The 15,437-nt window shown below is 47.7% G+C and overlaps 1 protein-coding gene across 1 annotated transcript in view; it reads left to right on the forward strand.

Moving 5' to 3' along the window:
• Positions 1 to 311: 311 nt before the first annotated feature.
• LOC147081741 (fer-1-like protein 6) overlaps positions 312 to 15,437 on the forward strand; it is a gene marked incomplete at its 5' end in the record, with an annotated part of 213,804 nt that continues 198,678 nt past the window's right edge. The window contains 7 exons of the mRNA XM_085980729.1: positions 312 to 361; positions 733 to 787; positions 892 to 1,023; positions 2,957 to 3,019; positions 5,895 to 5,973; positions 12,165 to 12,324; positions 14,612 to 14,798. Coding sequence (XP_085836855.1) covers positions 312 to 361; positions 733 to 787; positions 892 to 1,023; positions 2,957 to 3,019; positions 5,895 to 5,973; positions 12,165 to 12,324; positions 14,612 to 14,798 — 726 coding nt within the window. The remainder of the gene's footprint in view (positions 362 to 732; positions 788 to 891; positions 1,024 to 2,956; positions 3,020 to 5,894; positions 5,974 to 12,164; positions 12,325 to 14,611; positions 14,799 to 15,437) is intronic.

The raw sequence follows: 15,437 nt of genomic DNA on the forward strand, positions 1-15,437 counted from the left end.
TTCCTCAGTCCATTCAAAATAGGACCCCTTTATCATCTACACATGTTTCATGTTCCCAACGCACATTCTGTTTTGCATGATGTCGGGAGTGGAAAAAAGAAGAGCTTAAAACACTAGCTGATTTTAAACCAGGACGAGCACAAAACTATTTCCTTCCCAATAACTATTTTCTAGGGGGTCACAAATTTATGTTGTATAAGGCTAGATCTAGGTTAGATGTCAGGAGGTGGTTCTTTTCCCAGAGAATAGTGGACCTCTGGAACAGGCTGCTGTCCCGTGTGGTGGGCGCGGACTCACTGAATTCCTTCTAGCGAGAGCTGGATTTGTTTCTGGCTGGGGCGGAGATCACCTCTTACAGAAGGTAGGTGCTGCAGGCAATTCAGGGCCAGAGTGATCTCCTGGTCTCGTTTCGATCGCCCAGATGGATCGGAGAGGAATTTCCCAGATTTTTTTCCCCCCCCAAATTGGCCTAGGTTTTTAAAATCTGTTTCTTTGCCTCTCCCAGGAGATCACATGGTTTTGGGTGGGGTGGAGAGTATATGTTGTGATAAACAAGGTATCGCAATTGAGTGGGACAGGCTCGATGGACCAGATGGTTTTTACCTGTCCGTCATTGTTTGTAATATGAGCAGACTGTAATTAGTTATTGATTTGAGTATTTTATTTACTTTACAAAACTTATGCAAAAATATGGATAATAATCACACTTCTTTAACAAAATATTTTGCACAGATCAAAACCAGTGTTTAAAATACAACCCACTGAAAGCAAGTCTCAACACTATCAGGTAAGCGAACATAGTAACTGATTCCAGTAGTTTTTCAATGATTGTTTGACGCATACAACTTGAAAACTTTTCACCAGAGAACTCATGCTTCCTGTGTCTAACAGATTGCCATTACGATCACTGAGGCGCGGCAGTTGGCTGGGGAAAATATTGACCCGACAGTAATAATTGAAGTCGGAGATGAAAAGAAGCAAACAACAGTGAAAGAGGCGACGAATGCCCCTTTTTACAATGAGGTAAAAGTATTGAATCACTCATCATGTCAATAAAGGCATGTCTGTTGTGAACAAATAATGGTGATTTAGCCTGTTGAGAGTAAGAGAGTTTAGACATTAGTTTTGAAAGGATCAGAATGGCTTTCAAAGTTCAAATAGCAATTCAGAAAAATATCCCTAATAAAAAAAAGAGGTGAATCTTCCCCAGGAGCGAATATGGGCAACTGGCTGGATGCCCGCTAGTCCCACCGGAAAGCCCGGTCCGTATAGAGGAAACCGAGCACCGGGGCAGTCTGCCAACATCAGGGCCGGCACAACATCAGATTGTCCGGTCGGTTCCTGGCGGGGTGGGAGGTGGACGGGAGAGCCATAGCGGCAGTGGTCCTGGCTGGGTTTGTGCAGCCTGGAGGAGCAGTCCTGCCCCTCTCAGCCCCACAAATGTCAAGAACAATTCATCTTTCAGGTCCTTGTCTGCCCAGCTGCCAGCTGATAGCGGGCGGAGTTTGCATGGCTCATCCCCCAGCGAGTTAAACCCAAAAATGACATTGGGTTTACATTGACGTCATAGGACTCCGATTTAAGTATTGCAATCAGCTGGGTGCCCTCCTCAGGACCCCAGCAAGATGGCGACGGCCACCGGTACGGCAGCAAAAGGATGGTTAAGTTCTTGCACTCCATTTTCATGTCACTACCATCCTGTTTCCACTGGAAGGGAGGCCTGAAAATTCAGCCCAAAAATCCTATAGGCAGTGCTTTGGAGCCCCTGTAGCCTGTGCCAATGTGAGGAAACCAAACACCCTGGGGCAGACTGCCCAAAATGGAAGATCATAGACTCGCTCCTGGGAATCTTCACACAGTGACTCACTGATCTTCACCATGTTGCTGTGGGGGATTACTGAGTGAAGATCAACTCTTCTCCCATAGGGATAGATGGAAGATTCCATAGAGCAGCTACAGCTACCTGGAAATTCCTGCGCACCGGGGTAATAGAGTGACATTGTCAGAGGACTGGAAGTTGGCTATCCCCCTCACACTGCACCCCCCCACACCCCCATTCCACACGATCTTCGCTTGTAATGATGTGTGAAACGGGAAGAAGAAAATATAACAAATATTCTGCAAAAGAAATTATTTTTATAGAATTGGGAATAGTAAAAGGACACTAGCAAAATACATAATCTCAGCTGCATTCTCTGATAATTGAAATAGAAGATTAGATGTGACAGCGGATGTGATATTGATTTTGATTTCATTTTGGAGAAAAGCTAGAAAACTCACAAAACACACAAATATAAATTGGTTGTGTTTAAAAGTAAATATAAATTAACATCCCAATTTTCCTCAGCTGTTTATTGTTTATATAAATTATTAAAACATAAAATAAAATATGTTCCCTGTATCCTTGTTTCTGAAATAATGCAGAAACTTCCACTGCCGAATGAACATTTCATATCTGTGTTCATGTCTCTCGCACACATCCTAAAAATCAGTCATAATAAACAGTTAGTTTATTGAAGAGGCTATTTAGACAACAGCAATGTCAAACAGTGTTTAGTTATTTTAAAAAATCACTGTGGTTACATCTAAATTGTGTGGCATTATTAGTTAGCTTTTTACTTGAATTCTGTTCCTAGCATAATTACCTCAAACTCTCAAAGAAAGCAGCCTGTTTAAACAACTTAGCAATTGCTTTGCCATATAGGTAGTAAAGCAAAGAGCTTTTAGTTGCATTTCTATAGACAGCAAGACCAAGTTTATAACCTAAGAACAGTCAAAGGAGAAAAGGCCATTTGGCCCATCAAACCTGCTTCCTCTCGCGCCCTATTTGTCCAGGTTAATACACAGCTGCATTTTAGATGCTCCTGATATCTGTGTCAGTGTTGGACTGAACAATAGAATTGCATAGAATAGTTACTGTGACACGATTAATTACTTATTCATTCTATCTTTGCAGTACTTTGTGTTTGATTACATTGGTCCAGCAGATACATTGTTTGACAGAATCATTAACCTTTCAGTAAGTATTCGCATTATTATACACAATTTTAAATGACCTTTTGTAAATGATCAGATAAAGTTTTAACTGTCCAGTATACTCTAACTGAATGTTATTACAATTTAGGAAAAGAGAAGTTGGTTTGAAAAAGGTTTCCCCGCCCAAAAGTAGAAATATTCTCGCTGTGATTTAAAGAAACAGGGATAGTGTAAAATGGATAATTGCGAGTTTGTCAGCCCTTTACATCATTCCCGATTGTTATACCCATTGAAGGCAATAAGTGATGTAGAAGCGGGCTGCCAATTCACTATCGCCCGTTTTACAATATCGTACAAAGTCAAGATCTACCCCATAGAATCTAGGGCAGGGGAAAAAGTCCTTTGTGAACTAAGTGTAATAAAATTATAAACCCCTTTCCAAAGAACAGGTTTGATGATTATGTAGTGCACAGAGGAAATCTCTCCCCGGGTTTTTACATTCTTTAAAGAGATTTTAATCATTCAGCTGCTTTAGATTTTACCCAAGCATTGTATAGATTGGGATTGGCAGAGGAAACTCCTGGTATTTTGGCCAAATACTTGATAAATACAGTGTTAGATAGGAACAACTGAGCAATGCTCAGGCCATACACAATCACTTTTTATTGCAGTTAAAAAAAATTATTTGTGGCACTTACTCACCAATAACCTGCTCACCGATGCTCAGTTTGGGTCCCGCCGGGACCACTTGGCTCCAGGCCCCATTACAGCCTTGGTCCAAACATGGACAAAAGAGCTGAATTCCAGAGGTAAGGTGAGAGTGACTGCCCTTGACATCAAGCCAGCATTTGACTGAGTGTGGCATCAAGGAGCTCCAGTAAAATTGAAGTCAATGGGAATCGGTGGGGGTGGGGGGGCGTGGGGGGGTGGGGGACTCTCCACTGGCTGGAGTCATACCTAGCACAAAGGAAGATGGTTGTGGTTGTTGGAGGTCAATCATCTCACCCCCAGGACATCGCTGCAGGAGTTCCTCTGGGCAGTGTCCTAGGCCCAACCATCTTCAGCTGCTTCATCAATGACCTTCCCTCCATCAAAAGGTCAGAAGTGGGGATGTTCGCTGATGATTACACAGTGTTCACTTCCATTCACAACTCCTCAGATCCATGCCCAAATGCAGCAAGACCTGCATGCCATTCAGGCTTGGGATGATAAGTGGCAGGGTAACATTTGCGTCACACAAGTGCCAGGCAACGACTATCTCCAACATGCGAGAGTCTAATCACCACCCCTTGACATTCAATGGCATTACCATCGCCAAATCCCCCAACATCAACATCCTGGGGGGTCACCATTGGCCAGAAATTTAACTGGTCCAGCCACATAAATACAGTGGCTACAAGAGCAGGTCAGAGGCTGTGTATTCTGCGGTGAGTGTCTCACCTCCTGACTCAAAGCCTTTCCACCATCTACAAGGCACAAGTCAGGAGTGTGATGGAATACTCTCCACTTACCTGGATGAGTGCAGCTCCAACAACACTCAAGAAGCTCGACACCATCCAGGACAAAGCAGCCCACTTGATTGGTACCCCATCCAGCACCTTAAACATTCACTCCCTCCACCACCGGTGTACCGTGGCTGCAGTGTGTACCATCTACAAGATGCACTGCAGCAACTCGCCAAGGCTTCTTCGACAGCACCTCCTAAACCCGTGACATCTACCTAGAAGGACAAGGGCAGCAGGCGCATGGGCACACCACCACCTCCAAGTTCCCCTCCAAGTCACACGCCATCCTGATTTGGAAATATATCGGCCGTTCCTTCATTGTCGCTGGGTCAAAATCCTGGAACTCCCTCCCTAACAGCACTGTGGGAGTACCTTCACCACACGGACTGCAGCGGTTCAAGAAGGCAGCTCACCATCACCTTCTCAAGGGCAATTAGGGATGGACAATAAATGCTGGCCTTGCCAGCGACGCCCACATCCCAAAAATGAATTTAAAAAAAGACTAGGGGCTGAACTGGGAACTTTTTGGTCTAAATGGGTTCGAATCTAACTTCTCCCACCTGGCAGAAACCGGGCAGGAGGGGGTGGGGTCAGTTAAAATGAGATCAGTTACTTAAATCCCCCCCCTCCCTTAAATATGCAGATTGGGTCTGATGATGGCTTCCCCATAAGGCAAACCTGTCGGGAGCCTGGATACTTTAGGTTTCCTTGTGGGTCAGGAGGACCAAGAGTGGTCCTCCAGGCCTCACAAGGACGCTTTGGGCCTCCCTCGCCCCGGGAGCTCCCAACCTTACCCGCACCCCCCCCCCCAATTGCGACCAGAAAACACCCCCAGATCACCTCCAGAGGTCCGCCAGCTGCGGCCTCCTGCCGCCAAAATCCCTTTCTTGCCCGCCGGCCAGGTAATGGATCTGGTCAGATCCGATGGGACTTGGGGAACATTTATTCAAATATGGCCCGGCCATTCCAATCAGCTGGGCCTCCAGGTCCCCGGGCTCCCCGGGTTCGACTACCGCTTGTGGCTCATATGCACCGTACCCGCGCCCCCTTTAAAACCAGGGCCTGTGGTTCAGCATTTAGTAACAGAAGTATTATTTATAAGTAGTAATAACAGCATCATAACTATACAAATGAATTGTTATTTGATGAAATAGGGACATATTAAAGAAACCATGAAGATACCCACTGAATTCCATTCCTGAAAATTTATCTGTTTTTTGAAAATGGGCCCAAAGTCCAAACCTGAAAGTTTACCTTTATCACAAGAGTAAGGAACTGACAGCAGATGAACTGATCAAAGCTTGGGAATGTCCTATTTTTATCCGTTTTAACATTTCATTAATAAATGCCAAGTTTTTCAGTAAACCTTTTCACTCATTTGCTATTTTTCTAAATGCTGATGTGATTGTGCAGGTCTTGCATTCCAAATTGATCCGTGGAACGCTGATTGGAGCATTTAAACTGGATGTAGGAACAGTTTACAATGAATCAGGTACATTCAATTGTTGCTAATTTGAGGTTATAGGGAAGTTTTCCTGGGTCTCCTCCTGGGCACACTGGATCGCATGGGCGCATTGAATATCGGAAAACTGGACGTGTCAGAGTGCATGCCTGGAGGAAAATTGAGTGTTATGTTCGGACTCGCCCGATATTTCAGCCGGTCCAGTGCCGGACACAGGAAACTCTCCCCTCGCTAGGCGGGGTGTTCGGCCATGTCCAATTTTCTTCTCTACTGCCACTACCAACCCCAGGGAACACCATGAGAGGGATGGCAGTACAAAGATGGAAAGCTCACCAATCCCGCCCCCCCCCATCCCCCCATTCCCCACTTAGAGGGAGAGACTTCTTAACCTCCTCTTCCTGGCCAATTGGTTCACTGAGATTCTTCACTGAAATTTAAAAATAAATCTTTGGGCCTTTTTTGCCCTTTTACCCATGACTTCCTCTTCTTCTGTTGCGGGGATGTCTAAGGTGGCCATCGCAGCACTGTTGAATTTTGCTTCCTGGCAACAGCAGGCTCCCTCTCGGTGGCAGAGATGCCACTGGATGCTCATCCTGTATAGATTACCAGCCCTGATCCAGGAAAACGGGTAGAGGTCAGGGTGGTGTGTGGAAGTCCTGCCTGACCTTACCCCGGCGGCAAAACCGCCCGGGAGGAAAATTCAGCCCAAGTTATTAATTGATTTGTTTTTGGTGGTGGTGCTTAACGGGGGGATGTTAGCTGGGGCATCGGGAGAACTCCCTGCTCTTTTTTTTGAAATGGGAAAAGGGTCACTGGCCTAATTATAAAGTGTTCCAACCCACCGAGGCAAGAATCAGCAGAGACAACATCAGCGGTGATAATACATTGAAAACTGAGTCAGTTAGTGAGCAAACAATTTTATGTTCCTTTGGTTCCTTTTGTGGCCGGGCCTTCTGTTGCCTAGGCCCTGAGCTCTGGAATTCCCTCCCTAAACCTCTCTGCCTCGCTACCTCTCTTTCCTCCTTTAAGGCGCTCCTTAAAACCTGCCTCTTTGACCAGGCTTTTGGTCACCTGCCCTAATTTATTCTTATGTTGATCGGTGTCAAATTTGTTGTCTTATAACACTCCTGTGCAGCGCCTTGGGATGTTTTACTATGTTAAAGACGCTATATAAACACAAGTATTTGTGTTGTTGTTGGTTAGGGAACAGTGCATGGCCTTGGGGAGTTTTAAAGTTTCAGAATGAAATAGGTTGGAAATAAAGAGTAAAAATAATGATAATAAATAAGTAACAGACTTTACTGCAGCTTACTGATAACCAAGTTATCTCATATTTCTCTAATGCCTTTGCCAGAGCTCAGGTGACTGTGTGGCACTGGGTGTGGCGCTGGGGATGTGGTGCTGGGGATGTGGCGCTGGGTGTGGTGCTGGGTGTGTGGTGCTGGGTGATGTGCCTCAATAAATCCGAGACTCGATGTTAGCGAAACAAAACAAGGCTTTTATTGACTTAGAAGGTAACACACAGAGGAGAATGTATCTTCGATCCAGAGGTCTGCCGTACTGGATGTGCTGCAGGCTGGGCCAGCTTACATAGGAGCCAGGTATGGGCGGAGCCCTACACACAGTACAATACAATGGAAATGAAACTGAAACCAACCACAGTCACAGGCAGAGAAATACTGATGAGTGATGAATGGAATATTTCATCACATTCACCCCTTCTATAGATTTAGTCTGTTCGGGGGTTTGATAGTCCTCTGCGACCGACGTGGCTGTTGTGGTGCCACGGGTGTCGGCTGGGTGTCCCCGGTGGCCTCCTGGGTCTCTGCCGGGGGTGCCGCCAGGGTTGTTGAAGGGGTAGTTGGTGGGGGTACCGTTGGTCGATGTTCTTCCGGGGGTGATGAAAGAGTAGTGGGTGGGTAAGAATTGCTGTGGTCGTTGTTGCTGCTGTTGTCGTGGTTGTTGTCGTTACCGGCTGGGGCGACGTCTTTTATGGACACTGTGTCCTCCCTTCCGTCGGCGTGCCGGACATACGCGTATTGGGGGTTGGCGTGGAGTAGGTGCACTGACTCCACGAGAGGGTCCGTCTTGTGGCCCCTCACATGCCTTCGCACGAATACCGGACCTGGGGTGGAGAGCCATGACAGCATGGATACGCCTGAGGTGGATTTCCGGGGAAAGACAAACATTCGCTCGTGAGGCGTGGCATTAGTGGCAGTACACAATAGCGACCGTATCGAATGGAGCACATCTGGGAGGACTTCCTGCCAGCGGGAGATAGGGAGGCCTTTGGTCCTTAGAGCTAGAGTGACTGCTTTCCATACTGTCCCGTTCTCTCGCTCCACTTGACCGTTACCCCGGGGGTTGTAGCTGGTGGTACGGCTCGTGGCGATCCCCCTGGACAGCATGTACTGGCGTAGCTCTTCACTCATGAAGGACGCCCCCCTATCCGTATGGATGTAGCTCGGCATACCGAACAGGCAGAACAGGCTGTTGAGGCATTTAATGACCGTGGCGCTGGTCATGTCTGGGCAGGGGAAGGCGAATGGGAAACGAGAGTATTCGTCCACAATGTTCAGGAAGTAAACATTGCGGTCGACGGACAGGAGGGGGCCCTTGAAATCTAAGCTGAGCCGCTCAAAGGGCCGTGTAGCTTTGATTAAGTGGGCTCTATCTGGGCGGTAGAACCGAGGCTTGCACTCAGCGCAAGTGCGACAGTTCCTGGTCAGGGACCGAACTTCCTCAATCGAGTAGGGTAAGTTGCGGGACTTTATGAAGTGGACCAGCCGCGTGACCCCTGGGTGGCAGAGGTCATTGTGGAGGGTCTGTAGCCGATCCCCGGTGACGCTGGCACACATCCCTCGTGAGAGGGTGTCGGGGGATTCGTTAAGGGCCCCTGGCCGGTAAATTATGTCATAATCGAAGGTGGAGAGCTCGATCCGCCACCTAAGAATCTTATCATTTTTAATCTTCCCCCTCTGTTTATTATTGAACATAAACGCTACCGACCGCTGGTCGGTAAGTAGGGTGAAGCGTTTGCCGGCTAGGTAGTGGCGCCAGTGGTGCACTGCCTCCACGATGGCTTGGGCCTCCTTTTCTACGGAGGAGTGTCTGATCTCGGGCCCTTGGAGGGTCCTCGAGAAGAAAGCTACGGGCCGCCCCGCCTGGTTGAGGGTGGCCGCCAAGGCAAAGTCAGACGCATCACTTTCCACTTGAAAGGGAGTGTTCTCGTCCACTGCCTGTAGCGTGGCCCGCTCAATATCCTGCTTAATGCTTTTGAAGGCGGCATGGGCCTCAGCAGAGAGCGGAAAAGAGGATGCTTTCAAGAGGGGGCGGGCTTTGTCGGAGTAGTTGGGGACCCATTGGGAATAATAAGAAAATAACCCCAGGCACCTTTTCAGGGCTTTGGGAGTGTTGGGCAGGGGCAGCTCCCGTAGGGGGCGCAATCGGTCGGGGTCTGGTCCGATTTCCCCATTCTCCACCACGCTGCCTAGTATGCAGAGGCGCGTGGTGTTGTAAATGCACTTGTCCTCGTTGTAGGTGAGGTTGAGTTTTTGTGCGGTTTTCAGGAACCTCTCGAGGTTCGAGTCGTGATCCTGCTGGTTGTGACCGCAGATGGTGACGTTGTCGAGGTAGGGGAATGTTGCCTGCAAGTGGTGGTCATCGACCATGCGGTCCATCTCCTTCTGGAAGACCGAGACCCCATTCGTCACCCCAAAGGGGACTCTGAGGAATTGGTAGAGGCGTCCGTTCGCCTCGAAGGCGGTGTACGGGCGGTCCTCTGGTCTGATAGGGAGCTGGTGGTACGCTGATTTGAGGTCGATGGTGGAGAACACCCGGTATTGGGCGATTTGGTTCACCATTTCTGATATGCGGGGTAGCGGGTAGGCGTCTAGTTGGGTGTACCTGTTGATCGTTTGGCTATAGTCGATCACCATCCGTTTCTTCTCGCTACCCCTTACCACCACCACTTGGGCGCGCCACGGGCTGTTGCTGCGTTCAATAATGCGCTCCTTCAGGAGCCTGTCTACCTCGGTCGCGATAAACCGCCTGTCCTCCCAGCTGTACCTCCTGCTTTTGGTCGCTATTGGCCGGCAGTTAGGGGTAAGGTTCGCGAATAGCGAAGGCGGCTTTACCTTCAGGGTAGCCAGACCGCACACTGTGAGGGGCGGCTGGGACCCACCATACTTGAGCGTGATGCTTTGGTGGTAGCACTGGAAATCCAGGCCCAAGATCACGCTCGCACATAGATTCTTCATGATTAGTACTTTAAAATTATCGTATACCGTTCCGTTAACGGACAATTGTACCGTGCAGTAACCCATAATGGTCGATGTCTGGGTTTTATCAGCCATAGAGATGGTACCCCGAGTAGGGACCACCTTTTGGGAGAGTTGTACCAGTTCAGGGTGGATAAAACTCTCCGTGCTTCCACTGTCAATTAAACATTTAACCCCGCACCCGTTTACCTCGATGTCCACCATTGATTTGGATAGCGGGTGCGGCCTGGTCTGGTCCACTGTGACCAATGCCACTGTAGGGCCCTGATCGAGACAAGGTGGCGTCCACGCTGTCTGCTCACAAGATGGCGGACCCCACGAGGTTGGGCAAGATGGCGTCCAAGATGGCCGCTCCCACGGCGCACACGCGGCGGTGGCGGGTTTTCCGGCGGGGTTCCCTCTGCACACCTTCCCGAAGTGCCCCTTCTTACCGCACTTAAAGCAGGTGGTGCCTTTCGCCGGGCACAGGTTTCTGGTGTGCTTCGGCTGCCCGCAGAAGTAGCAGTTGGGTCCACGACGCGTCGCGGCTGTCGTAGGGCTTCTGGGGGGAGAGCAGGGCCCTGACGGTGTCGGGCTGCCGGGCGGGGAAGATGCCTTCCAAGGTGGCGGCGTGGACGGCGCAGGCTGAAGAGTAGGCGTCCGAGTTTCTCTGGGCCACATCCAGGGATCGCGCTGTGTCCACAGCCTGTTTCAGGTCCAATCCCGTTTTTTCCAGCAGTCTCTGCCGGATGTAAGTGGAGCTGAGGCCTGTGATAAAGGCATCGCGAACAAGCTCGTCAGTGTACACTGCGGCTTTTACATTTTGGCACTTGCAGTCTTTGCCAAGCGTTTTCAGGGTGCCTAGGAACTCCTCCACCGATTCCCCAGGTCGCTGTGCGTGAGTAGCGAGCAGATGCCTAGCATACACCTCATTCGTAGGCTGCTGGTAATGCGCCTTTAAGATGTCGCAGGCGGCCGGGTACGTGTCGGCGTCTTGGATGAGGGGGTAAACCCGGTGGCTTACCCAATTCCGCAGAATTCCAAGTTTCATACTCGCAGCATCCGTAGCGTCTTTGACGGCTGCGGAATTGTCCAGGAAGAATTCCATACACATAAACCAGTGTCCGAAGCGTGCCGATGCGTCCGAAGCATGCTGGTCCAAATCCAAACGTTCGGGTTTCAAGAGTTGATCCATTGTGTTGAAAATTAAGTCAATAAAATTGATGTGCCTCAGTAAATCCGAGACTCGATGTTAGCGAAACAAAACAAGGCTTTTATTGACTTAGAAGGTAACACACAGAGGAGAATGTATCTTCCATCCAGAGGTCTGCCGTACTGGATGTGCTGCAGGCTGGGCCAGCTTACATAGGAGCCAGGTATAGGCGGAGCCCTACACACAGTACAATACAATGGAAATGAAACTGAAACCAACCACAGTCACAGGCAGAGAAATACTGATGAGTGATGAATGGAATATTTCATCACACTGGGTGTGTGGGGGTGCCTGAGATAATAAAGATTGAGTAAGATGGGACTCATTTACTGTACCAGACTTGTGAAGCCATGGAACCATCAAGCAATCTGCTTATGAATCATAAAGTTGTCTTGCAGTGTTTAATTTTAGCTTTCAAATTGGCTTCTTTTCGAAGTTTACATTTTTTCAAAAGCTTTAATTCATAATTATAAGGTTGAAAAGAACATAATGGCACTTTGAAGGTTGCTTTTCTGCTCAAAAAGGTAAAGGGAAGAGCTTTCTCCAGAGTCACCGATAGACCTGGAACTGTTTGTTTGTGTGCTATCCATTGTCTCGGCCAACAACCAATTGCCCCTGTGATCTGCTGGAGTGCTGCAGTAATTGCAGCAATACAATAAATATGCAATTCTGACTGTGGTTAGTCATAATTTAAGAAATGAATTAACATGAGCATACCGAATTAACTTTTTTTCTTGCTCTTGCTTCAGGCCATCAGTTCAATAACAAGTGGGCACCTCTTACTGATCCCAGTGATATCAAGACTGGGGTGAAAGGCTACCTTAAATGTGACATTTCTGTTACTGGGAAAGGAGATAGCATGCAACCTCCTCAGAAAACCAGTGAAGCTACTGAGGGAGAAATCGAAAAGTATGGCTACATTCTCATTCCTTTTGAGCAAATCGAACAAAAACAAAGTTGTGATAACAAGAGAAAATGCGGGAAATGCTCAGCAGGTCAGGCAGCATCTGTTGAGAGAGAAACAGAGTTAACGTTTCGGGTCGCTGACCTTTCCTCAGAACTGGAAGAAGCTGCATGGACAGAGAGCCAAGGAAAGGGGGAGGGGAGGAGAGAACAAAGGGAAAGGTCTGCGATAGGGTGGAAGGCAGGAGAGATTAAATGACAAAAAGGGCAAGGCAAAAGGGGGTGGTAATGGGACTAGAAAAGGAATAAAAGCTGGGTCCAGAGGAGCTGTAAATGGCAGCAGCAAAATAGCAGAGCGAGAGTGAAGCTTTGAAAATCTAGGAAAGCGGAGAAGGTTGCAGTGTCCCGGGAATGTGGCGGAGGAAAGGCAGTCGGACTCCAGGGGTGCAGACCACCCTACTGGCCATGTACCGATAGGGGGATCCTCGCCCAAAGCCCCAGCCTTCACCTCCTCCTCTCCCAGTGGCCCCGCTGCAGCGATCCTCCATTACCAACGCCTGCTGTCCCAGAGAAAGAACAACGTTGTGTTCAGCTTCAAACCTTTATGCAATTAAAAAGAAAGGAAAAACTGCCAGTGCTGGAAATCTGAAATTAAAAAAACCCATAATGCTGGCAATACATAGCAGGGCAGACAGCGTCTGTAAACAGACAACGATGGCTTAGTGTTTTATGCGTTGTCCCCTTGTTAAAACAGTCCCGATGAAGAGTACACCTGAAATGTTAACTTACTGCTTTGCTTTCAGACGTTAATAGATCTGTTGTGCATTTCCAGAATGTTCTATTCAAACCTACGTGCTCTTGCTCTTGGATTATAATGTAACGTTTTAATAGGTAAAACATGAGACTTTTCAATGCAGGAATAAAATGTGTTTACTGTTTGTTCGTGTGAAAATTTACATCATGAAAAGTATTTGTTTTTCAACTAAATTAATGTTTTTTTCTTGAGATGGTGAATCTGTATTTTAATTTTAAAATATTGTGCTCAAAGTGATGATTTAAGTGCCAGTGAATGAAACAAGTTCCAATTCAGGCATCAGCACCAAGCATTGCCAGGTCGGGTGCAGCACAGTTCGATGCAGAATGACATTTCCTCTGCTCTGCCTGAGAAGGGCACCCTCTGCTTGCACCAGTTGTGACATTCTTTCCTTTTCCGACACCATTCAACGTTAGGTCTGTCAGTGAGATTGCCACTCCGCTCTGCATTTGGGGCAGTTTTGTGCTGTAGGCCCATGACCAGTGGACCGGGATTGAGAGACTGTCAAACTCATTTCACAGAGGACCCTTCCAGCCAGCACACGGAGGAGACTCTCATTCCATCAGACTGACCTGGAGTCGACCCTCCGTTCCAGAGGTGAAAGGTCACCGTGTCTCCTAGCTCCCCTAATATTTCAATTTGTTTTAATTAGCTTTTTGTTTCAGTTACTGTTTAAAAAAGGTAAAAGATGTTGGCCCAGTAATTCCGGTCCAAACGCGTGAGTACGGACGGGGTACTCATGCGTGGGCCCGTTGGAAGTGCCGGATTTCAGCATGCACAGCGCATGCGCGGAAAACCGGCATTTCCACTCCTCTGAACCAAGGGGTTAAGAGGCGGTTCCCTAGCGACGTTTGAGGCAGCGCGTACGCGTTGAACTTCGGTTTTTTTGACAGGTTTGTCTGTGCGTGAAGGCCTCCAGCAGACGTAAGGACTTAGTTTTATAAGGTAAGTGGTCTAATAATTAAAGTTAGAATTTTTTTTCCACAGGTTTATTATTTTTAAAGAATTTACAGTAAGGTAAGTGTATTTTCGGACCCGATTTCTTGAAAAAAAAATTTTGGCAGAAATTTGAATAATTGTTTAAAATAGTTTTTTAAAGTTATTAATAGTTAATTTAATTATTGGAATTTTAAAAAACTTTTATTTAAAGTTTAATAGTGTTTTGGGCGCCCGGACTTTTCATGAGTTTGACAGGTCTTATGTCTAACTCATGAATGGACTTTTGTAAACTCCCATTGGTTGCCCAGTGCTCACGTGATCCCAGCCGGCTCATCGCACTAAGTACGCCGCTGGATCACGCATGCACAGCGCGCCGGGAGCTGAACCGGGCCACAGACCGGAAATCCACGCAGGCCCAGTCTTCAAATGTCAGCGCGATATGTAAGTGTAGGTCGGGGGCTTGCACCCGCGGGAAGCCCCCGACCCGAATTTCTGGGCCGTTGAATTTTTACTTGCAATGCAATTTTTGGTGTGCAATAGGAATCTACTCATTCCAATGGGGTTTCCAACAGAAAGACCGTGGGCAAGGTTTTATGTCAAAATTTACAAAGCTCAGGGACTTCCGAAGATGAACTCCAGCATCATGGCAAATGTAACAAAGGCATTCATGGGAGACAACAAGGATTTTGTGGACCCATATGTCATCATCACCTTTTCTGGTCAAAGGGTATTACCTTTAAAATGATTTTTCTGCTTATTAGCACTTTTATTGCACCAGTCTGCAACTTCACCGAAGTGATTATGACATGAAACAGTTTATTTGAGACAGATGCTAAATAACTTTATTAATTAGTCCTGAATAGGATTCCTGCGGATTGGCCTACTAGGGGTCTTGCCTTTTATTATGCTACATGTTACTTATTACAAAACTTGAGGGCTGATTTTACCCCTGCCTGGCAGGCGGAAACCGGGTGGGTGGGCAGTAAAAAAGGGCCGCAGCGACTTGAACCCTCCGATTCCGCGGGTTGCAATTTTATTCTGCTCTTTTGAGCAGGCGAGCTGGAAACGCACACTGGAAGGCAGTAGAGCCCTTCCTTAAATATGCAAATCACCTGCAATTTTAATCCAAGGCCTGCACGGGAAGCCATCATGGCTTCGGGACGTAGGAGCAGGAGTAGGCCATTCAGCCCCTCGAGCTTGTTCCATCATTCAGTGCGATCGTGGCTGATCTGTATCTTGACTCCACCCACCCACCTTGGCTCCATATCCTTTTATACCCTTGGGTAGCAAAGATCTATTGAACTCAGATTTAAAATGATTAATTGAGCTAGCATCCACTGCTTTTTGTGGGAGAGAGTTCCACACT

Source organism: Somniosus microcephalus, unplaced genomic scaffold (genome assembly GCF_052327205.1).
Source record: "Somniosus microcephalus isolate GS21.2 unplaced genomic scaffold, FLI_Smic_1.0 scaffold473, whole genome shotgun sequence".
NCBI classification, from domain to species: domain Eukaryota; kingdom Metazoa; phylum Chordata; class Chondrichthyes; order Squaliformes; family Somniosidae; genus Somniosus; species Somniosus microcephalus.